The sequence below is a fragment of the Stenella coeruleoalba genome (assembly GCF_951394435.1).
Source record: "Stenella coeruleoalba genome assembly, chromosome: 9".
Lineage (NCBI taxonomy): Eukaryota > Metazoa > Chordata > Mammalia > Artiodactyla > Delphinidae > Stenella > Stenella coeruleoalba.
The window spans coordinates 31,141,328-31,165,996 of NC_137155.1; the positions used below are offsets into that span (position 1 = coordinate 31,141,328).

Sequence of the window (24,669 nt, forward strand, 5' to 3'; positions counted from 1 at the left end):
ATAAATATTTTCAATTTGCTGTATGATAGAAATGCTGTATTTTTAAAATACTGGATATTTTACTCTGAAAACTTTGTGTAAAAGGGGCCTATTTATATTTATTGTTATCTAACAGTAGAATATCCCCGAATGCTCATTGAAACAAGGTGGGGATGCCTTCATTACGTTGTGTTAAAAAAAAAAAAATCAGCTGACAGGGTTGCATATTTTAGAATAACAGGAGACTGTGAGCTTTGTGAGGGCGGGACCGTTTTGGCTTTGCTCAGTACTGCATCCCCAGCATCTGGAATGGGACCCGATAGCTGCTTAGTGTTTTTTGAGTGACTGAGTGAATGCATACTGGTACATTGTCAGGACTAGTCAAGTGTCAGCTGACTCATACGTCTTTTATGGCGATACTTTCTGTTATCGGACTTAAGTTGTTTTTTTTTTTTTTAATAGATTTAACGTGTTAAAAATAAATCATTACGTGTCCTTCACATTTTCTTCTTAGGTTGTGTTTAGGAGGTGATTACAGGAAAATTAAGGGAGTGTAAGGATAGGGTTGAAGTGTTCCGGATCAAGTTATAGTCAATATATTATCAATTTGTTTGCCTTGGGAGAAGACATAAAATATTTTGTAGGTGCAAAAAGAGTTCAGCAAGAAACAAGTAAACAGATGTTAGCATGCACCCTCAATATATCTTCACTTTCATGAGCCTTTACTTAGACGGTTCATTTTCATTTAGCTTCCTTTGTGAAGCAACATTGCCCTGTGGACGAAGCTGCCAATTATAGAAAAAGGAGGTAGTTTATAAAGTGGGACATAGACCTCTCCAGATCTGAGGAATACCCTGCTTCATCCTCCAAGAATCAGAGATGCATATGGACAAATCAGAAGATTAAAAAAAGAAACTATATGAAATTTTTATCTGCTAGATGGAGTTGGGAAGTAGATGAAACCAGGATGCTTGGCATTAACTGTAAGCTCTGCAGTTGAGTGAAGCTTGAAAGCAAAGCACACAGAAGCCTGCTATTAAATTGTGTCATGGTGAGAGATGCTTGCTAGATAGGAAAAAATTATTTTCCCCGCTTCCAAGACATTTACAAGTATGCATTTATCAATATGGCAGAGTTCATATATAAATATTCTTCAATTTGCTGTATTGGTACAAACATTGTATCTAAAAAAACAGGTATTTTGCCCTGGAAGCTCTGTGTAAAAGAAAGTTATTTATAGTTAAAGCAGTTAAGTGTTTTAAGCTTAGGGACTTGGCCATAACTTTTTCTATATAGTATGTCATTGGCAGCTCACAAATTGTCACTCATTGTTCTGAATTCTCAGTGAGTCTTTGTCTTTTCTGTGTAGATTTATGGAGAGAATTCTTCTTGTGCAGGAAGAGCACTGAGGAATATTATCATCGTTCAGGCAGCTGACCTGATAAAGGACAGGGTGAACCTCAAGGGATTTTACAGGTAACACAGTTTCCTAACACCTTGTCAGAAATTCTCCTTGAGAAAAAAACCCCAAAACATGTTAAAGACATAACCTTGATCACAGAGAGATGGGCAATTATCAGTAGAAGGAGGGTCGGTTTGTTTGAAGTGTCTATTTGGGATACTGGTGGTGTGGTGACTTTTCTCTTAATTAAACTTAGCCAAATGTTTCACAGTTGGACTCCTGGTCTGAAGATAGGGAGATTACAACTGGAAGATTACAATACCATAAAGAATAGGGAGAGTACTCAGAATAAATGATAACAAAAAAAGTAGGAAAGGGTCTCAGAATAAAGACATTTCTTTAAGTTAACTAAAATTAGCTTTATCACAAACGCATTACAGTCATTTTCTTTTTTTCCATTTGCCACAGATGGGAAAAATTCCATCATGGGCTGGCTTTTGGGGATAGTGGTTCCCAACCTATTTGAGTAAGACGACCCCCCATCCTTTTTTCTGAGGCATAGTTTACATACAGTAAAATGCACAAATCTTAAGGGTACAGCTTGACGAATTTTTAATCATTACACACACTTCTGTAACTACTATCCACATCAAGCTTTAGGGAGTTTTCACACCCTAGATAATTTCTTCGTGTCCCTTCCCTGTCAGCAACTATCTCATGCCAACAACTTCTTTCTGATAAAAAAAAATTTGGCAGAATCAGTAATATTGGCACCATTGACCAACTGTGTAGTGGAGATGAGAGAACTATAATGAATTAACACTTCAAAATCCCATGTTAATTAATCACAGTATTTCCGTAGGTTTTGACACATTCGGCATAGGTTAGATATGATTTATTCTGTTGACAAACAATGCTTTTGTGTATATGGAATTGTGAACCTCTTGAGAAAGCTCAAAGGTCACTGCCCCACCCTCCCATAAGGAATTCACAGCCCAGGGTCTGAAAAACCACTGGTTTAGAGCCTAGGCCAAGCAGACGCAACAGGCTGGAAGACAGGCTGTGGTGATTGTTGGATTACTTCACGTAGAGCTCCCCCCGCCTTTTTAAAAAATAGATGGTGATATCAACTTTAGACAAGTCTAATTTTTTTCCCCTTTTTTAAAAAACTGACACTGCATGTATGGGCATCCCTCAGAGTTACTGCAGGTTTGGTTCCAGACGACTGAAGTAAAGCAAATAGCACAATAAAGTGAGTCACATGAGTTATTTTGTTTCCCAGTGCCTACAACAGTTATGTTTACACTCTAGTCTATTAAGTGTGCAAGAGCATTATCTCAAAACAATATACATACCTTAATTTTGAAAATATTCCTAAAACTTGCTAACCGTTATCTGAGCCTTCAGCAGGTCATCATCTTTTCTGTTGGTGGAGGGTTTGAAATATTGTGATAAGTACCAAAAATGAGACACAGAGACACAAAGTGAACGAACGCCATTGGAAAAATTGGCACTGATAGACTTGCTAAATGCAGGGTTGCCACAAACCTTGAATTTGTAAACATGGTATCTGTAAAGTACAGAAAATGAAAGTGCAATAAAATGAGGTCTGCCTGTGTAAGTCTTTGGGTTTAACTGTCAGCAGGCTCATAGGATTCATTTCAGTTCCCACATGAGGCTGTATGTAGGATCTGTCCTTGTTCTCAGTTTTGTTTCTGATTGGATATAGATTGAAAAAGAATTGGGAGATGTACATTAATCAGGTTCACGGAAAAGAACCATCCATCCAAGTAAGAACATGCCTAGGGTTTAGTGGGAGTAGAATGTGGAGAGAGCATGCGTTGTCCTATTTCAGATTCCAGGTGATCAGGCCAGACCTCCTTTCTTTTATAATCTAAGGACTGATGAATGCTCTGGGTTTAGAGACAAAGTGCTAATATGATTGCCTAGGCTGGGTCATTTTCATTCGTCTGGTAGTAAATTGAGCAAAGCGTTCTCCGTGTACCCCATGAGAATTACTTTCGCAACTTTGAAATGTTTTCCATTTATTTGGTACTATAGGAAAAATCATACTAGTTTTTTGAGGCTTCATGTAAGTGTGTAAATACCACTGCCCCACTGACATTTGAGATGAGGGTTCTCTCTGCACTACTATGAATTAATTACTAAAAATGTAACCGGAGACAGAAGGAGGCCAAGAGAAAGCGAATTTTCAACTTGAGATTAGTAAAATTAATGTTTTGTTATGGCAGTCACATTGGCCTTGAAGCCAGTCACCTCCATATCACAATGTTCCTGTCAAGTACGGCAACGCTAGTTAGATCTGCATGTACTCGGAACAGTTGCTGGATTCAGTACAAGACTGAAAATACACGGGGAGTAAGAACTGCCGTGGGTGTTCACATTCCTCCCTTCCAGGCATCTCTGATTTCTCCACTGCTCTCCCCTCAGTCCTGGAGGTTTAGGCATTTAGAATGGATTGTTGCTGATCTGGTCCACAAGTCAAGGGGGTGTGAGTTAACGGCAGCGGCAGCTTACCTCATTTTGTTTGCTTTGGTGGCGTTAGTGATAGTGTTCATCCTTACCCCAGTGATGTTTTGCCTGGTGCAGATGGATTGCTGAAAGCGATTCGAAACATAACTTGTTAAATTGGGGATGGGGGTAGAAAGAGATCGTGTGCCCCCGAAACAGTAGCTTGCTCCGAGCGCGGGAGCCTGATTATTCAGTAATAACTACACATGACAGCAGTCACGGCGGGACCGTGTTTTAGCATATCCACTCAGCCCTGCACCTCCCCAAGACAGAGCCCTTCCCAATGAGAAGGTGGGGCTGGGTCACCGGCATCACCCGGCAGCCGGTTAGAGGTGAGGGCTCGGAGGCTGCACCCAGCCACACTGCATCAGAGTCTGCACGTCAACAAGATGCCCCAGGGGACTGACTCCTACTAAACACCAATTTGGGAAGCCCTGGTCTGAGGCACGTCTTCCTCATCAGCTGTGAAGAAACAAGCCAACGCATCTGTCCAGTCACCATTTGCAATTTGACAGTTTAGTTTGTTTAGTAAATGTTTTGCTGTATCCTGCCGTGTTCCAGGTGGTGTCAGACACAGAGCAGGCTGAGGAGCTGCCTGTATTGTTCTGAGAATAAGGAATAAGATGATAAAAGTGCTTTGCAAGCCCAAAGATGCGGGCTAATTGACAGAGGTGTTGAGGAATTAACACTTTGAGCCTTTAATATGAAAGGTGTCCTGTAGAAGTTAAATTTGACGGTTTGGTCTAATTGCCTGTTTTGTTGCAATCTGTTTTCTTGTTTTGTTTCAAAAAACATCCATTTATTTGACTGTTAATCTTATGTCTTAATGCCAACCTGCAACTGGAATTGTAGAGCTGGTACAATCTGGAATTGCCTTAACGGCCTCAGAGTATCTTGCAAATATTTACTCCCAAAAAGTGATACTTTATCTAAAGTAGAATATTTGTTCCGATATCTCAGCAGAAGCGTTTACTACCTTATTTTTCCGTCACTAAAGAAAACGTAGCATCTCATGGCATTTCTTCATACTGTTGGTTACTGTGTGATTTCTAGGTATTTATAACTATGCCAATCACAAAAGATAGACAATATTTTTCTGTTTTAGGAATACAAATAAACGTTGGCATCTTTTGGTCCTTAAATACCAAATATAGGAGAAAGATAGCCTTTTACATGATACACCTCTTTAAAAAAATTTGGGGTGACCTTTTTTTCCATACGGAAGAGTGGGTTTCAATGAAATTTCTGCAAATTAAAAAAACTTACTTCAGAAAGTTTTCTTCGTTTGGTTTTTCATCTGAAGCTGATAAAGATGGGAAAGTAGGCGTGAAAGTACCGCTTGTGATGCCCAAATTGGGGCATTCTTTGAACACAGCTGTGTATTTTAAGGATTACAGATAGTATTTCTTGCATGTGGTTAGTGGAATCCATCATCCAGGTTTATGGGTTTATGATCTACGCTGCTTGGCAGATTGCTTAGATTACGTTAAAAAGGTTAACAGTCAAATGTATTGTTCTTTGAGACAAATATTAAGATTTACTCTCCGTTTAAAGATCAGAAAACAAAACTTCATACTACTCACTGTGGTATAGCCTTGTCTAGCCCTGGAATTATTTTGTTCTCAAAGAGATGAGATAAAAATGTGTAATTGCTTGAACCAAAGCTGATCACCACCAACTCGAGGTACTTGTCTTACCAAGGCAGAAGCATTGTCTTCAGGTAAAGGGCTGCTAAATTTATCCCTTCATTTATTCTAATGTATATATTCAGAGACTTTACCGCGGGCCTGGACTGTTCTGATGTTGGCAATTAATCGTAAGTTACATACACATAGTCCGTGTTCTCCTGAAAACTGTTCTCAAGGGAGATATTATTCATTTGGAAAGATGTATAATTGCTAAATGTTACGTACACATAGTCCCTGTTCTCCTGAAAATTATTCTCAAGGGAGGAAAAGAGATACTATTCATTTGGAAAGATGTATAATTGCTAAATGTTAGGTGATGCGAAGAAGAAATATAAGAGGATATAATTGTAAACTTCTGTAAGGCAAGCGATATTTGAACTGAAACTGAAAGATGGATAAGAGGTCCGTGTCATTTATTCTTGAGTTGCTTGTTTAAAAGCACATGAAAGTGACGGTATTAAATTTCATTTTTTTTGGCAAATGGGTGGCAACCATGTCTTACTGGGAATGGCTTTGCTTTTGTCCAGGAGAAGCTGCGTTGGGTCGGAACTGGTAGACTGGCTTCTAGAACACTGTCCTTTGGTCCAATGCAGATCTATGGCCATAGGGGTCTGGCAGCTCCTACTGGATATGGGAATTATGTCATCAGGTTAGTGTTACATGTTTTGAAGGCACAGAATCATTATGTTGTTAAGCTACTTGACCAAAATGTGTTTGATTTCCTAGATGATATTATAACCTAGATGGAAATTGTGTTTGCTGGTATATTTGCATTCTCTTATAAATGAATGTGACAGTTCATCTTGTGTTACTTCTCACACCTTTTGTAAAAATAATTAGGTACTTGTTTCATTAACTACTACCTGTGAGAGTCTTTCCCTTACGCCCTCTCTTCTCTACTTAAAATGATGCACACAATTTTTTTAAAAAATCAGTCACATCTTTAGTTGCTCTAAATGTGTGAGTTGTCTTGCTGTACTTAGAATAGTCATCAGAAACTGACTTTATGAGTAGCATGTGTATGCCATTTTAATTGTGTGAGTAGTCATAAATGATCTATGAAAATAAGCTGTTAGAACAGAAAATTGATGTTAACTAGAAGCTAAAATAGATGGTGGATATCTCTTTTCTTTGTTCAGCCAGGGAATGGAAGACTTAGAAGTCAAGCAGTTTGGATTCTTTTTTTATCTCTATCACTCAGGTGCTGGTTTGTCACTGGGAAGCCCTTTTCTTCTATAGATGAGAAATATTGAGGGTCAGAGAACACATAGTAAGTTTCAGAAAGGCACACGCCAGGTCCCACTGTGGAAAAGTGGTACAGATGGGGATGTGGGTGTAATCTTAGTCGGTCACACCTAGCACCTGATGCTCTTCTTTAGGAAAACAGTTAACTGCCTTCGAGGAATATAATTATCAGCTTGCTTGTGTGGTTCAGGTTTCTGCTTAGCAAAACATTTTGTGTTCATATTTTTTGGAAAAGTCTCCACGTCTTGATTTCTTTTAAAATATCGTTTCCCAGCCTTGGTAGTGCTCACATTTTGTGCTAGATAATTCTTAGTTAATGGGGGGGGGGGGGCACTGTCTCGTACATTATAGGATGTTTAGTAGCATCCCTTTCTTCCACCCACCAGATGCCAGTAGCACCCCCTAGTTGTGGCAACGCAGAATGTCACCCGACATTGCTAAATGCCCTCAGTGCTGGTTGAGAACCACTGATCTAAATCTTGCCATAGTGTTGTATTTGTGTACCACCACAGTAATTAAATGTACTGCTTTGGGACGCCAAAAGAAAAAGTTTCTTCTACTGCCTTTGAATTGCTGTTGATTTCACCTGTCCCTGAAGTAGAACAGTTGTAATATACATGTGAATGTGCTGGCCAGAGCTTTAAGTAATAAAAATAGGGTGGTCAGTAAGTCCTTTTTAATTCAATGAGACTGTGAACATGAATGGACTTCATTATCGTCCTACCCCTGGCTTCTCCCTCATACTTAGTAGGCCTTTCAATTTATTATTCAGTTTATGGCTCTCTAAATGATATACTTTACAAAACTGATCCATGCCTTTTTTGCTTCCAACAGTGGACCAGCATTTATGCTTTCAAGACACCTATGTTTTCTACCAGTTTTCGTCTGATGAGTGTAGCTACTTGTACTGTGAATTTGAAAGAGAAGAGGCGTGGCAAAACGGTGTCAAACTTTTACTGCAGCTGGTGCCTCTCATTCCCACTAGAGCTGGCATCTGTGAACTGTAAGTAGATGCTGTTTTGTTCCATTGTAAAATTATTCTCACTTAGCGAGCCATCCCTGTGTCTGGGGACTGTGCTCTGCTTTTTAAGATCATCTCCTTTAAGAAGTAATTGTTTTATTCCCATTTCTCAGATGCAGGTTCAGAAAGGTAAAATGCTGAAAATTCAGTCCAGTTAATAAATGACTGAACTGGTATTCAAACTCCAGAAGTCCATGCCTTACCGGCTGCACCACGCTGCTTCTAGTTTAATCATTGCTATATGAGTAGATGATATAAGTTGGGAATAAACATGATTTAGCTTAAGTTGGAATAAAATAATAACTGACATCCTCTCTCCAAGTCGTGACTTTCCTAAGAAAGAGCTCAACAGACATTTCTGAAAATAATCTAGAAGCAACAGCTGGCAAATTAAAACACATGAATCATTATCACATGAAGATGCTGAGTCACTATATGATTAAAATGAATTAAAATTAATTCATTAGACGGGGTGTGGGAACAGGACTTGAGTCATGATATGATGATTCTGACATGCCTTTGTTTATCCACAGCATTAATGGCAAGCTTATTTCAGTATAATGGATTGCAGGTTAAAAATTTCAGTTAGCAACTTTTATGTATTCAGTTTTTAGAATACGCTGAGATTAGCAGGGCAAGTGGTATTATCCTCATCTCATGGGTAAGAAAAATAGGTTCAGGGAGAAGCACCCACAACCATAACAAAGATGAGTTACTCTTGTTAAAAAAAAAAAGACAGTACGGAACAGTTATTACAGGCTTTTAGAAAAGAAATAAAATGTCAGCATATTAATGAGATACTAATAGGTTGATTGTAGAGGATGCATTTTATGTCAGGAACTATGCTAAATGCTTTATATTCATTATTTCATCAGTTTCTACTATTTTAAAGTGAGGAAACTGAGGCATAGAGATCAGGTAACCTATCTACAGTCACACAGTGGTGTGTGGAGCATTCCATGTCTGTCTGGCTGTAACACGCACGCTTTTAACAACTGCTAGAGTGTGTGCCCAAGAGTTATGGGGGTCATTCTGAGACGTTATAACCAGAAGCTATAAAAATGTTAGACTGACTCTGAAATGGTTATGAATCCAGTGCCACTGGCACCACTGCTGTTTATAGAGGACCTTGCCATGGTGAAGCAAATATAATGCATCATTCGATTGTCTAAGTAAGGAAGATGTTTCTTAATGTAATGTGGTCTTAATGTAGGTCAGAAGTTGCCCAGGAATAGTCAAGGAGCATTTCAGTAAATTTTAAAAAGCTTTCTAAGAAGGAGTGGAATGCTTTTTTTTTTTTTTGTGGTACGCGGGCCTCTTACTGTTGTGGCCTCTCCCTCTGCGGAGCACAGGCTCCAGACGCGCAGGCTAAGCGGCCGTGGCTCACGGGCCCAGCCGCCCCGCGGCACGTGGGATATTCCCGGACCAGGGCACGAACCCATGTCCCCTGCATCGGCAGGCGGACTCTCAACCACTGCACCACCAGGGAAGCCCAAGTGGAATGCTTTTTAAGCTAGAGGTGGCTGTGACTCTGTGGGACTGGCCCTCTCTGGCAGCTTTTCTTAACCATTTCCCATCCTGAAGTCGGAAGTATGCGCAGTCCCAGGGGGTGTACCCAGATTAACGGGGTATAAGGGTGTCTGAAGTAAACTCGCAAGCAGTCCTCATGGTTTATCTCCTTTCTCTCCCACTGAGGAAGCAGTTTGGAATGCCAGCGAGATGACCTTTTTACAGGGAATCCCTGAGTCTACTGTAGGTTCTAAAGATGAAGCTATTTAGAAAATTTGGTTCCTAATATTACAGATTACTTGCAGTCTTTTGCCACACTGATCACTGTATACAGTGTCATGCCTCTGGGGTTGATAATCACTATAGCATGCCTTAGCAGCACATTTTTTTCTCTAGGTGTGAACTTGTACATTTGGGGGTGGTAATTCCTCTGGGAAAATTGGCATTGGGGAGCTATAGACCTGTTTATCCCATATTATAAGTACAAACTATAAAAAGATAAAATTACTGAACCCACTGCAAGTCTCTTCTGGAGCAAATATATATGTGTGTGTTTATATTTGTTTATTTATTTATTTATTTACTCTATACTAGAGTTATAAGCAAACTTCTAAGCTCTGATATAATGTTTTGGGCCAAATTTTTGAAAGCTAAAGTTTAGGTTATCCAGACTTGGAGTAAACTGTGGTCAGAGAAAAGATGTCCAGGGACATTGTCCTCTGCCAGTTGGGTTGTCACAGCCCTTCCTAAGGTTCAACACATACGATCCCATCATAACTTCTGCTCTAATCTGGTGATCTCCATTCATTCTAGCCCGTTTATTATAAACACCCGTTTATTCCCTCATGGCCTTGTGAAGTTCTGCTCTTTCCTTGTCAAGTTCTACCGACCCCTCAAGGGGGAGTCCAAGTCCTACCTTGACCACAGAACTTCCATGATACGTGCAATCTATGATCAGCCCTAACTTTTAGTAACCTACTGCTCTTGCTGTTTGTTTCAATTTTTTTTCCACTCTTCTATGTCATTCTTAGTCCTACGGTATTCATTCCACTGTATTATCCATTCATTTTTACCTATTCTACCGAAATGCCCTCTAAAATCCTCTTGACTAATTAACTTACATTGTCCGTTCACAAGCTGAAAACCCGGTCCTGTGGTTCTTTTAATAACCTTTTTGAAGTCTGCCTGTACGGTTCTACATTGGGGTCGTTCTAATTTGCCGTCTTCTCTCTAAATCCCTTCAAAATTATGTGAGGAAACTACTTCATGTCTCTATGTAAACACCGTTCTGTAAAGATTCATTTTTAAAAAGAAAAAAGAAACATAGATTTTTTTTTCCCATTTAAAATAAGATGTTTAAAGCAGGAAGGAAAATGGAGCTAATGCAGGTTTCTAGGCTAATGTGAAGAAACAAAATTCCTATGCTATACAAAATGACTTTTCTATCCAAACTGAATAGATACTTTGAAAAAAGTGAGTGCATTTGTTGTCAAGGGTACTGTCTCTGGGGGAAGAAAGAACAATCGTGGTATCTTATTCGAACTGAAAGGCAAATCAAATCATCCAGAATGTCCTTTTTCCTAACTCTTTTTTATTGGGGTGGGGCAGTTAGGAACGCTGAAGTAGCATTGTAGGGAAAGGCAGCCTAATAATTCCTCCAGGACGAGTAAGACATGCTTCTGTCTAACGCTGACTTGGAGAATTTAGGCTGTGCGGGAGCTTGGCTGTTTTAATTCAAGTCCCTGTATTACAGCCCTCCCAGCTTGCCCGGGGGTGGGAGTGGTGGTGCTCTGAATAACTGAGTCTGTGAACCTTGATACATAAAACTATATTCTGCCAATTACAGGGCAGTTAACACTTACGCTGCTGTTAAGAGTCATAGAAGATTGCTAAAATTTAACTTATGCTGCAATCCGGCAGGGAAAGGAAAAGGTAACTTCTTCATTTTTCTCTAAGCATTGTGTTGTCCACATGAGCTTCTGTCCTGCTGGACAGCCAGAAAGAAGGAAAAGAGAAGCCCCATAATTTTATCCTAATCCAGTAAAATGATTCTAATAAGGAAATTTAAAAGGTTTCCTTGTTAGCTGTTGAGCATATTTTGGTAAAAAGGTTCAGTCTCTCTGCGCCCTCTCCTTGTTCCTCAGCAAGACAGCCCCTGGGGATATGGTGAGTGGTGTGGGCCCTTGACCCTAGCAGACCAGGCTTGCCTGTCAGGTTGGCCCTTTCCCATCCGCACTGATCTTGCCTAGTGACCCCTGAAGTGTGACTGGGGTGCGCTGTTACTGTGGAGCCTACTGTCGGTTGGGTCTGTGTGTCTCGGCTTGATCAGTGCCCGGTGATCCTAGCTGATGTGTCCTCCTGGAATGTCAGCATCAGCTGACATTCTGATGCTCCTGAGGTCTGGCTGCGGCTTCCACAGACACCCCATTCAGTCGCCTGACCTCTGCTGAAACAGCTCTCCCTCTCATTGCATCCCACCCTGACCTTCCCTGACTCTAACCTGTGTGTTACACACACACACACACAACACACACAACACACACACACAAAACACACAAACCAAAAACCCCACACCTGTTCGTTGTTACTGTTAATGAGCAGAGTACTTAATTGGATGGTGTGGCTCACCTTCCATTCCTCACTCACCAACTCTAGGAAAAGCTCAGCCCAGAGGATTGAGATGAATTTGTTAACATTCATGACTCCATGCTCTAGGTAGAGAAGCAGAAGGGCACTTGAGGTAGATGGTACAGTGTGTAGGGCAGGAAGTTAGGAAGACGGGTGGCGTGTTGAGAGGGTACAAGGCAGCTTGATGTGGCTGGAGCAGTGGGTCACAAGCAGCGGGGGGGGGGGGGGGGGGGCGAGGCTCAGATCGATTGCAGGGGTCTGCACATCTATAGGGAAGCTAAGCATTGTCTTTGTATTGAGTAGAAAGAATGACTTAACTGTATATAGATGCTGCCGAAATAAGTAAAATACAATTTATTTGAATTCACGGTAATGTTTCTGTCATATAATTTGCTCAACAGGTACAGAGTTTATGGGTCTGTGATCTACTCCTATGTTAAAAGGGTCCCCCACTTAAATATGGGGAACAAATGGCTTGGCCACTTGGCCTAAGCTGCCCTGGCAGTGACAATAATACAAAAAATAGCAGTAATAGTTAACACTCACATGTACTTACCACATGCAAAGCACTAGTCTGAGCATTTTACATATGACTCATTTAATGCTCACAGCAGTAGTTTGGAGTTGCGATGCGGAAACTGAGGCAAGATAGCTTGTGTAACTTGCCAAAAGGGCAGGCCTCTGTACTTGGTGGCAGGCAGCAACATGAATTGAAGGCAGAAGGTGAACTTGGAAGTGATCTTCATGGCACTGGTTCTCAACCATGATACTTTAAAAAATAAACAGGTATAACCTGAGATCTACTGAATCAGGATTGGAGTAGAGAGATGAGACATGGGTATCGGTACTTTTTGTAAAGTTCTAAATGTGAGGCCAATGCATGCTAAGGTTGAAATCTGCTGTTCTATGACGTTAGCCTTACAGAAAACTCCGTTAAGTGATAGGAAACGTGAAAGTTAATTAAGTCAAAGTCTCAAAATACTACGTAAAGAAGCCAGATGAATTGTTTCAGAACATAAAGATTTTATTGAGCATGGTACCTATTGCCACTTGGGTGACACTTCTGAAATTCTGTAACTTTAGCTTCATAAGCATTTATATCTGGAAGGGATTTCCTAGATGATTGAATTTGCTCCTCTTAATTTTCAGGTAAGGAAAAGGGTCTAGTCTCTACTGAGTAACTTACATAACAGCATTTACTGACGATCAGGTTTGTGTAAAGTGCTGTGCTTAGCCCTGTAACAGATGTGACCATGTGTAAGTTATGGAAGGCCTTTTATGAGGCCAGCTGTATTACGACAAAGTTCAGAAAAAGAATGTAAACACAAAAGTCTTATCAAATATTACTGAATTGGATCTGGCCATATATAAAAATGATAATACATCATAAAATGATATCTCTCCCAGAAATAACAAGGAGGATTCAACATCTAAAAATCAGACAATGTAATTCACCAGATTCAGTCCAAAAAAGAAAAAACTATACGAGAAACTCCATAGATGCAGAAAAATCATTTGAAAAAAACTCAACATCCATTCATGATATAAATTCTCAGAAAAGTAGGACTATAAGGGAATTTCTTCAATCTGATAAAACCTTACATAAAACTTACAGCTTACATCATGCTTAATAGCAAAAGACTGAATGTTTTCCCACTAAGATTGGGAACAAGGCTAATGCATTGCCTCTTATCACTTCTTTTCAATACTAGCCAGTGCAAGTAAGGCAAGAAAAAGAAAGAAAGTGTATGCAGATTAGAAGTTTGAAAAAAAATAAAGCCATCTCTCTTTGCAGATGACATAATTATATACATAGAAAATCCCATGGAATCTACAAAAAACCTACTAGGCCTGATAAGTGGGTTTAGCAAGATCACAGGCTACAAGGTCAGTATAAAAAAATGTATTTCTCTGTACTGGCACAAAAAGCATTATGAAATACTTAGGTATAAATCCAAGAACATGTGTAAAAGTTGTATGTCAGACACTTCATAAGCCTGATGTAAAAAATCAAATTGAAGTAAGTAGAGGGTCTATCCATGTTCATGGATTGGAAGATTCAGTATTGCTGAGACGTTAATTCTCCCCATATGGACCTGTCTTTTCAGTGGCAGTCATCTCCTGATCTGTTGGCCTCACCACACATGCATAATAATAAAACCTACGTTTGGAAACATTAACCTCTAAACGGGGAGTGTCCTGGAGCTCAGTCTTCAGACATCTTTTTCTCTTCTCACTCTGGATGTACCCTCACCCAGTCACGTGTTTAATATCAGCTCCACAGTGATGACTCCCAAAATTCAGGTTCCTGCCTTCTCTTAGGACCTTATATACAATAATAGTACCACCACCAACTACCCTGTCACCTCTGCTCCCTTTATTCTCCTTATCCTGCCTAACGTGTCCTTTTCTACCTGACATGTACAAGCAACATGAGAAATCCATTGGCATCCTTAATTTCTGCAATGGTGCTAGATTAACAGCCTCTAACTGGGGAGATCAACTTCACGTTTGTCATTCCTGTGTCCCAAACCTTTGTATTCCTCACTTTTCCTAATTAGGTTCTCATTTTATGAACCTTGGAAAGGAGGAGAGACTGGATGAGTACACAAACATGTTTTGTGTATTTCTCAAAAAACTTTTCATGATGGAACTTGGCATAAGTTTTGTATTAGAATCAGGTGAAGAAAATGTTCATTTATCACTTTAAATTGTTTTGTATAAAAAATGCTGTGAACCCAGCTTGTCTCAGTCTTTGTTATTACTCATCACCCCCTCTCCGAAGGAAACGCTAAGTCCTCCAAAATTTCCATTGTTTACAGACCAGACTTATTCCAGGTGTGGGAAGAGACAGCTCCTCTTTTTGAGAGCACATCAATTTAGGAACAGTACAGGAATTTTAACAACAATCGAACTTTGGGGCATGCTTGTGCCAGCGTTCGAAATGTAGCTGTTTAATTAAATATGAAGCATTAGTTCTCAAATCTTCAATATAAAATGTGAAAGAGATACTAGTAATAACTAACTTTATTCAATTTTAGATGAATGTGTCACTGTATACCCTGGACCTTAATAAAACCTGTCACATTCACAATTTACTACTGTTTGGTAAATTTCCTCTATAAGCATAACTGATAACCTGATGCTATGAAAAAGTATCTTCTCTTGAGAAGGTTGAACAGGTGTTTGTATTCATGATGTCAGTGATCTCAAAAAAATCCGACTCTCCTTCTTCGACCATCCCACTTTTTCTTTTCATAATAGGAATTTGCTTTGTTAAGCAAAATAGATCTGTCTGGTTATAGATATTATGGGAAGATGTAGGTGGGACAGTACTTGAGTGTCAGATATGACACCTTCTTATCCCCTTGGGGTCAGTAGGTGTTGGTTTCAGTAGAGATTGACTCTGGGTCCCTTGAGGAACATTCTCTTTTGTGGCAATGATTTCTTAGGGAAAAATTTTTTAAAGCCTGGCCCAGGAAGTAATTCTGATAGAGAAAGTCCCTAATACTTTTTCTTGCCTGACATTCAGCAAGTGTGGAATGGACTCTGGGTTGTCCAAGAAATCGTGGATTCTGGCATTGTCAGCTGACTTACCATCATTTCTTCCCAGCATGGTGGGAAGAACTCAGACTCATCCTTCTGCCTGGGCTCTGGGTCCTACCTGTCCTTGGACACTTCCCATGCCTGCTTTCTCAGTTCCTCACTCTCTGTTGGCTGTTCTCCTTTCTCAAACAAATGGTTCTCTCGATCTTAAGAGGACGAAAGCAAACCTACCTTTGATTTTATATCTCCTTCTAGGTACTTCTCCTTCCATCGTGTTCACTTTACAGCCAAAGTTCATGGCCTTCAGCATAAAACCAAAACTCTATAGCAGCAATAGACAGGCCCTGACTGTTCTGTCCTCGGCTTTATCTCTTGCCGTTGCCCACTTCCCTGTGCTGCTCATCCTGCTGAGTTCCAGGGCCACTCCTTTTCCATCAGAACCTCACCTTGGATATTACTTCTCCCAAGATGCCCCTGAATCACAGATCAGGCTAAGCGGCTCTCACTTGTGTTGGCAGAGTAGCTTAAAGATGGATTTTCCTAAGCCCGCTAAGTATGATGTGCTTTTTTTTTTTTTGTATATGTGTGTGCTGTGCATCTCCTGTTTGTCGTGGGATCGTGTTTGAAAGATTCCTGTAGAGTTTGTCTTGGTTCTGGTTTATTCCATGCCCTAGAAGTTCACCAGCCTTTAGCAGGGGTAGTCTGAGGTTCACACTAAAAATTGTGTTTTCCTCAGGTCCCTCCAGACCAAGCAGGGCGGGGCAAGGCAGCGTCAGCCTGGCTCAGGGTGGGAGGTGGTGGACAGGCCTGCCCCAAATTCCCCAGGGACATCCTCTTCCTGATTTGGAGACACGCGTGCGCCCCACCTTCATGAAGCCTCAGTCTAGAATATTCTCTGTTTAAGGCAGAGGTTGATATAAGGGTGTATGTAGGAAACACTCAGAAACAAATGACAGCCCCAGGGATGGCAGTAGTAGCAACTTACATGAAAACTGATTGTTCGTGTCCTCTGTCATGTGCAACATGCCTGGGCCTGGGATCGTGCTGGCTCACGTGTGCCTGGAAGGTCATGTGTGACACCTCACCTGGCTTAGCACATGCCAGTTATGCATGGTCTGCACCTCTTGAACCGCTAGACTCCAAATGTTTGTCTATTTTGTGGCTGTTGGACACATTTAACACATTTTCCTTCAGGAACCATGTTATGTGTGGAGTGGTAGCTCTTGGCAACTCAGTGAATATGCCATTCAATATTGAGACGTAGATGTAGATAGATAGAACTTGTGCATTTTTAAAGTCACATCAATATACGAATGCAAAATGATATTATTTAGATAATATTTCTATAAGAAATGCTTCCAGTTTTCCATCCTGAAATCCCAGGAAACCTCTTCCACTGTTGAAAAGGAAGTAGGATTTTCCAATTACAGGATGATACTAGTTGCTTTTGAATCTTGAGTCACAAATATTTTGGTCAAAACCTGATTAAGGAGTGTGGGTTCTATCTCTCATATAGAAGATTTATGGTAAGCTTTATTTTGAAAAACGTCGTTGGAATAATCTCAAACTCATTACATAATTCTCATGAAGGAATTTTTGCTAAGAGAATTTTGGGAACCCCTGCAGGAATACCAGCTAAACCCAAGTTTCTAGAAATTATACTGGACCTGACTGGTATAAAATGAATTCTACCGCCCAGATAATGGCTCTTGTGTGCTACTTCCTAAGGCTTTTTTTGTTGGAAATCAACCCTACGTGACTGTTTAGCCCTCTCAGAGCTGAGAGTTTGTGTTGGGAGACCTTCTGCGGTGGGGAATTTCCTGCTGCTTTTCTGATGCAGTATGAATTGTGTAAATGATTGTCAAACAGTTGGCCAGGTTGGAAACTGTCACTAAGACTGTACTAATTATTTCTTAGGGGAAGATGAGGAAGTGAGGGTGACCACTGGTTGCTGTTATTTTATTGAAGATATTTTCAAAGTTAACAGCTCTTTAGAGTTTGATATAAGAAAGTCATTCATGTTGGATTTTAGAGACAGGGAGGTCACTGAGAGGAGGGACTGCTGCAGGGAGCTGGGAGGATGATGGAAGAGCTGAGGGAAATAGCTCGAGTATAAGCAGGGTCCTTCAGTTGAACTGACTGCAGAGAACAAGCTAATGTCTTGTGCTGTGGTCGTCCGGGGATGGTGGCTGATAGCAGAGCATTCCCTGAAGTTTAAGGCCCTCAGTTAATTTATTCAATGAAGATTTATTGAATGCTTCCTATGGACTGTGTTGTGTTCTAAGTGTTGGGGATGGAAGCAGGAACAAAACGGGCAGAAATCTCTACTCCCGTGGAGCCTATAGTCTAGGAGGGGAGAGGACAGGCAATTTCATAAACAAACAGATTTATGTTAGTTAATGGTGGAAAACTTTATGCAGATAAATAAAGTAGGAAATGAGCGATAGAGATACGGGTCAGGAAGGGCCTCTTCAGGAGGTTGACAGAGACTTGAAGGATGTGAGGGAAGAAGCAGTGTGCAATGTGAGGGAAGTGTTCTAGGATAAGGGGACCGGCAGGGCAAGGCCCAAGACGGAAGCATTAAGGCAAAGCAAGAGTGACTGGAATAGAGGAGAGAAGTGAGAGAGGTCAGCCCCTGTAGAGACTTTGGCTTTATACTGAGAAAGACAGAGAGTCAGTTGAGGATTTTGAGCAGAGGGGGGACATGATCTAACTTACATGTGAACAAGACCACTCTGGCTCCTGGGTCGAGGTGAGAGATCCTGTGGCTGGAGCAACAGCAGTTGGAGTAGAGGTGGTGAGAAATGGTCAAAAGGGAGATATCCCTTGAAGGCAGAGCTGATAGGATTTGGGAGTGGACACAGCGTAGACTGTAAGGCGGGGGGCGGGCTGTTGGGCTCAAGGATTACTTCCAACTGGAAGGATGGAGTTGCCTGTAGTTAAGCGGGGGAAGCCTGTAGGGAGGGCAGGGGTTGCTTTTGGTTTTGGTGGGGGTTGAGTAGAATGATCATGTGTCCTGTTTGATGGTTAGAGGGACAAGGGCAGAGGACCAGAGGCTTTTGCCGTTCCTGTGTCCTCACAACGGCACCCTTAGATATTGCAGACCTCGTGCATTCACAAAGACTAGGCATTAGGATTCGACACACTAGGATTCGCAGTACGAGGATCCGGCACTTGCCTTGGAGGGTTACGGGGTCAGGCTTGGGCTGTTGGCAAGCAGAGACCTTGAGAAGCAGCCGTGAGAATTCACAAAGGGGACCCCCGTTGTGCCAGAGCTTCCTGCTGGAACAAACCCTCAAGGATGGGTCTTCCTTCCTGGGGCCACTTCCTTTTTTCTTCTCTTTCTTATGTCAACTTGTCACTGCCATTGGCGGCTGAGTCCAGCCAGGCTTTCTCTGTCCCCTTCTCCAACCAGAGTCTCTCTTTGTCTCTTCTTCACTGAGCAGCACAGCCCCCTTTGGTAACAGTGGGACAAATATGCAAGTACAGTCCTCCCTTGGTATCCGTGGGGGATTGGTTCCAGGACCCCCATGGATACCAAAATCCACAGACGCTCGAGTCACTCATGTAAAATGGTGTACTGCGTATTACAGCTGATTCTTTCCCTTATTCTCCCTTGCCCCACCTGTTTCGTTACCTGTTTTGATCTGACAGGTGAGGACTTTGTCTTCACTGAGTTGCACTGATGTGTATTTATATCATAAAATAATCAGAATTTATCTCATTTTGTAAAAATACATTTACTGGGGAAAGAGAGTCTGGTACTTCTGGGCCTTTGGGCATTAAGCCGGGGAGGGGCCACAGTGGTGAGGCAGGAAGGGGAGTCGGGGAACGTCACCCTTCTCTCTTCCTTCCCCCCTTTCAAGCTCTCCCACTGCTTGACTGTCCCCCTCAGTTCTGCTCCCACGTCCCATGCCAGGTGCCATGCAGGTACCTGCTGGTGCAGGGCCGACCTGGGACTCCCTAGCGGAAAAGAAGAGTCTTTCTGAATTCTCGAGCAGGAAGTGGGAGAATCCCTGAAGGTGTGAGTCTGGAGAAAAGCAGGACCAGATCAGGGTTTTAGAAGGAGAATCCCGGCATCTCTAGGAGATGGGGTACAGGAGGAGAGGCAGAGACAAGTTGGTTAGAAGGTGGTTAAAATAAGTTGTGGAGGTGAGGGCCTGTCAGCACGGCTCGTGGGGAGGAAAGTAGGAGAGCAGAGCAGAGGAGGATCTGGTGACTGGAAAGCGCTGGGAGTGAGTGCCGGAGGCGGGGAAGGGCTTCAGGGTGACATAAAGCTGAGTGGTGACAGGCGCTGGCAGAACCGGTGAGGGCAGGAGGCAAGAGGATGTCAGTGGAAGTTACGTCGAGTTTGAGGAGCCTGTGAGATTCCCATGTGGGTGAAGATGTTCTGGAATGGCCACTTAGAGCCACACTGAAGTTAGATGGAAACACAGGGTGAGCTCGGGGAAGATTCAGGGGCTAGAGAAGGACTTGGGAGCTCTGGGTATAAATTACAGTGATTGAGGGGATAAAAATGGGACACGGGCTGTGGGACAGCTCTCGGGAGAGCATCACTCTGTCTGTCTTACATGTATTTCCTTTAGAAACGTTTCTGCCAAGGCATGTTTTGTGTTGGAAGCGTGATGAAGGATAGTTTTGCTTGAACAGAGACAAATTATTTGTCACTGAGCTAGCAACAGCTTGGCCATTACTCGTCAAATAGCCACGATCAGTGACATACACAAGAGCTTCCCTTGGAGTTTTGAGTTCCTTTCAGCAGTTTGTTGAAAACACATTCATGACAGAATCTGTGCTAATGCAAAATACGTCATGCACGTTACCTCGTCCTTCAGGTGCTGCTGGGGGCTGAGAGGCGTGAGTGGGCACGACCCACTTGCGCTTCAACACAGACACAGATGGGACGTTGAAGCCCTTGTTTGGTGCTCTTGTGTCTAATGCTCCTGGCTCCTAATTTCCTCTCAGATCTGTTTGTCACCTCAGCATAATCTTATAAACCTAGTTTGGTGGCTTATGTTATAAAGGGTTGCAAATCTCTTCTCAGTGTAACTTCGTGTGTGTGGAAACCTTGTGAATAGATCATTTTAATAATAAGGCTCGTTGTTTGAAATCTTCATTATCAAGGTCATGTTTCAGATGCTTTGCTGCGCTAGGAATGAGATTGTTTGACAACATGCCCACTGTTTCATATCCAGAACCTGCAATTCTTGTAAAGGCGGTAGTTTGTAATTCATTGCTCTGACTTGAAGGGTGGGATTTTTTTTTTCTTTTGAAAGGGTTTAATAACATTTACAGAAACAGGAAGCCAGTGCCAGAATTGATTCGACTGGCTTTTCTTTTCTTAAAGAGAGCATCTTCCTAGCTGTCTTAGGAGCCAGGAGAAGCCCTCCTGCCCCGCGAGGCTCGCGCTCCAGCTGGCCCACTGCAGTTCCCGAGACTGAAATCAATCACTGGACTGCCAGTGCCGTACCGCCACTCTGCAAGGCAATTACCACCGATCCCCCCCAGTCCACAGGTGTTGAAAGGAATCGCCTGTGGAAATAGATCTGGGAGACAATTACATATATTCACTTGGCATTAGTCGATGTTTTTTTCCTTTGACCAAGTCAGGAAAAAAAATGTAATTTTATAAGATTTGTCTGAAGTAGATAATTTTTTGTGTTAGCATGTACATTCGTGCGGTGAAAATTTTTCATGAATTACATTAGAAAGATGATTTTTCTAAACACACTGATCTTATACTGTGTATTATGTTGTATGTCTCCTTAGTTATTTAACACATGCATAATTTTCCTCTCAACTGGGCTGTGGTCTCATAAAAAAGGCCAAAGTGCTTCTGCTATTGTATTGAACGTAATTCCTATCACAGTATTAGGCTTATAATATACCGTTTCATAATAAATCTGTTTGGGCTGAAACTCAGATGTAGTGGAAAATTCATGTTTCATATTTTTGGAATCTGGATTTCATTTAGACCGAGCGGGAATGTCAGTACTTTACGTGATATTCACCATCCACTTGTGCTCTGTGCATGCCCGTGTTTATAACTCTGGTGTGTCAGGATTATTCTGTGGTATCATTTGGAGAGCAGTACGCAGCCCTCAGGATTTAATTGATGTATGGGAAAGACGTTCTTGCTAACTGATTTCGAAGGAACAGTGGGGCTGCAACAGAGCTGTGATCCGATGGCATTGTCACCGTGTTACTCACATGGGCACTTTCACTAATGTATTAAGCAATAATGCTATTATTTACCATGTATTCCCCATCACTTGGTGAATAAATTTGAACAGCCAAAGCTGAAGAGTAATTTATTCTTTGTTTTTCAAAGATCTCATCAGAAAATTGAAGACTCAGAAGAGAGCAGCGATGAAATTCTTTGTCGTCTAACGTCTGCGGTAAGGCCATGTGATTTCCCTGCCCAGGGGTGCAGAAATAATGAGGGGTCTTTGAAGGGCGGCAGTCTGGGTAGTGGTGTAGAGAGACACTTGCCCTATGGCTGGCTGCTCATCACTGTGGGAGGCCCACGTCAAGGCAAAAGGAGTCAGTGGCATTAACTTGTTCTACTCTGATGCAGCCTCACCTGCAAGATCATAGATGCTCTTGGTGGAAAGTTCCTGGAACCTTAGTGGAGGATTTTTTTTTTTTAAATACAGTATGACTTAACCTAGGGAAAGTTGTGACCTGCTGCACAAAGGAGAAGAGACTGTATGTTTCATTAGGAAAAAAAAGATCACTCCAACCAACAAAAGATCAAGTCCTCAGTTTTTAAATGTAGTAGATTGCAACATTTTCATTATGTCTTTTAAAGCCATTAATTAGAGTCAGTAATTGACTTGTTGGTTGAAGGAAAGCTTATCCCCTTCTTCCTAGAAAAAGCTGGCCATGGTCTCTAATCATGGAGCTCCGGTTTTTGACAGGCTCTAGCAATCCTATCTCACAAAATCTTTATCCATTGGCTGGGCTTTCTGGAAACTTTTCTAGCCTTACCAAAGATTCTTCAGTTCTTCTTTAACTGCATTCTTTAAGCGGTGCTTGCCTGAAAGTCATGCTGGCTTGGGTTATATATGTGGAATGAAACTGATCTTACACAGTTCTTACACTGAGTCTTGGCATCTGGGCACAGCTTGAAAGTTAAAAGTTGTTTTTCCTACTCTTTTGGAATGTAGCTTAGAAAAGTAACTTTTGGCTAAATACAGTACTCAGTGGTATCAAACTTCACATGAAATGAAATCTTGACAGTGTGTTATGAAAAAATATTTAACATGACCTTTGCAGTTTAAAATATTGACCAAAGAGGAGTGCCTATTAGGTGCAAAATTGTTAACAGCCATCTTTTTAAAAAAAACACTCACTACAGACCAAATGCTATGTTAAACATTGTGTGTGTGTGTGTGTGTGTGTGTACATACACACACACACACACACACATTACACTTCACAACAGCCCTGTGAAATAAGTGGCGTTATCTCTGTTTTACAGACATGAAAGCTTCTAGAGGTTAAGTAACTTGCCCAAAGTCACCCATCTAGAAAGGAACAAAGCCAGGATCTAAACTTAGAATTTTCTGCTTCCTAATCATGTTCTCTTAACTACTACACCTCAGTTTTTGATAACGTAATGCAGTTGGTAGGTAAGTTTCAGAAGCAGCAGACAGGTAAGATGTGGTTCCTACAGCTATACCAGGAAGATAGGCACATTAAAAAGTTAACCTATAAAACAGTTGGCAATTGAGCATCAGAAATCTTGGTGTATAGGTAGTAAGTCCAAGAACCGTAGCAGAGAGCTTCAGTGAAGAGACGGGGCTTGAACCATCATTGAAGGCAATCAGGATGTGAACAGGTGACAAAGGATGTGTACTCTAGCTGTAGGATTTATTGTGTGCAGGCAGAGGAATGGGAAAATACAGTGGGAAAATAGTAGACCCATCTGGTTACAGAGGAAGCACCTAATAGAGAAAAGTGAAAGACTTTGTGAACAACAGATTAACATGATGAAGCAGACATTTAAGAAACAAGAAGATGAGTTGGAAATGGGGAGACTGGTTGAGAGGCTGATGAAAACCTATTATAGTTTCTGGAGGTTTTTGGGGGAACCAAAAGAAAAATGAGTTCAAAAAGGAGCATAAAGAAGTTTTTAAAAGTCAGTAGGACAGGGCTTCCCTGGTGGCGCAGTGGTTGAGAGTCCGCCTGCCAATGCAGGGGACACGGGTTTGTGCCCTGGTCCGGGAAGATCCCACATGCCGCGGAGCAGCTGCGCCCGTGAGCCATGGCCGCTGAGCCTGTGTGTCCGGAGCCTGTGCTCCGCAACGGGAGAGGCCACAACAGTGAGAGGCCCATGTACTGCAAAAACAAAACAAAACGAAACAAAAATCAGTAGGACAGGTACATGTAGAGGAGGAGTCAGATAACCGAATGGAAAAGTGAGGATACTCTTAGGAAACTGAGTAAAATGCATGGAAGGAGAGATGACGTAATTTTGCACACACTGAGTTTGAGGACATAAGGATGTAAAAATATTCGGGAAACACCTGGAGACGCGAATCTGGAACTCAGAAAGGTCAGGGCTAGAGTTATGGGAACCAGTCCAGGTTGTCGATTGAAGAGCGTAGTGGAAGATGGAGTCTTGGGCAGCACCCATGATAAGAGGGCAGTAGGGAGATGAGAGGACAGTGAGAGGTGGAAATACTGAATGGTTTATACCATGAAAGTTCAATTCAAGAAAGCCTCTAAAAAGGAGGGTGGACAGCAAAGTGTTGGCTATGTATTTGGTTGAGGTAATCTTGCTAGAAAAAATCTCCAAGCTAAAAGACTGAGTAAACTGAGGTGAGGTGCTAGAGTGGGAATGAGAATAAAGGGTAGAGGAGAAAAATTCACATCTTAATTGATGGCTGATCGGCCTGGAATAGTGAAACTGTCTTTGAACTGAGAACGTGGACCTTGATTCTTAGTTCTTCCAACACTATGACCTTGGCCAAGTTGAGTGCTGGACTAGACAATATCTAAGTTCTAAAATTCCTCTGTTCGTTGTATAAGCCATTTATGAAGGGACTGTTGTGCTTCACCTCTTCACAATGTAGTTATTCCTGTTGGCTTTGGTATGAAAACTCTGTTACCTA

General features: G+C 41.7%; 1 protein-coding gene across 2 annotated transcripts in view; it reads left to right on the forward strand.

Annotated features, from left to right (window-relative positions):
* Window positions 1-24,669, forward strand: part of RAPGEF5 (Rap guanine nucleotide exchange factor 5) — a 219,279-nt gene that overhangs the window by 40,177 nt on the left and 154,433 nt on the right. For both annotated transcript variants that reach the window (XM_079931285.1, XM_079931286.1), the window contains exons 3-6: window positions 1,349-1,455; window positions 6,129-6,250; window positions 7,681-7,849; window positions 21,882-21,948. In XM_079931285.1, coding sequence (XP_079787411.1) covers window positions 1,349-1,455; window positions 6,129-6,250; window positions 7,681-7,849; window positions 21,882-21,948 — 465 coding nt within the window. The remainder of the gene's footprint in view (window positions 1-1,348; window positions 1,456-6,128; window positions 6,251-7,680; window positions 7,850-21,881; window positions 21,949-24,669) is intronic.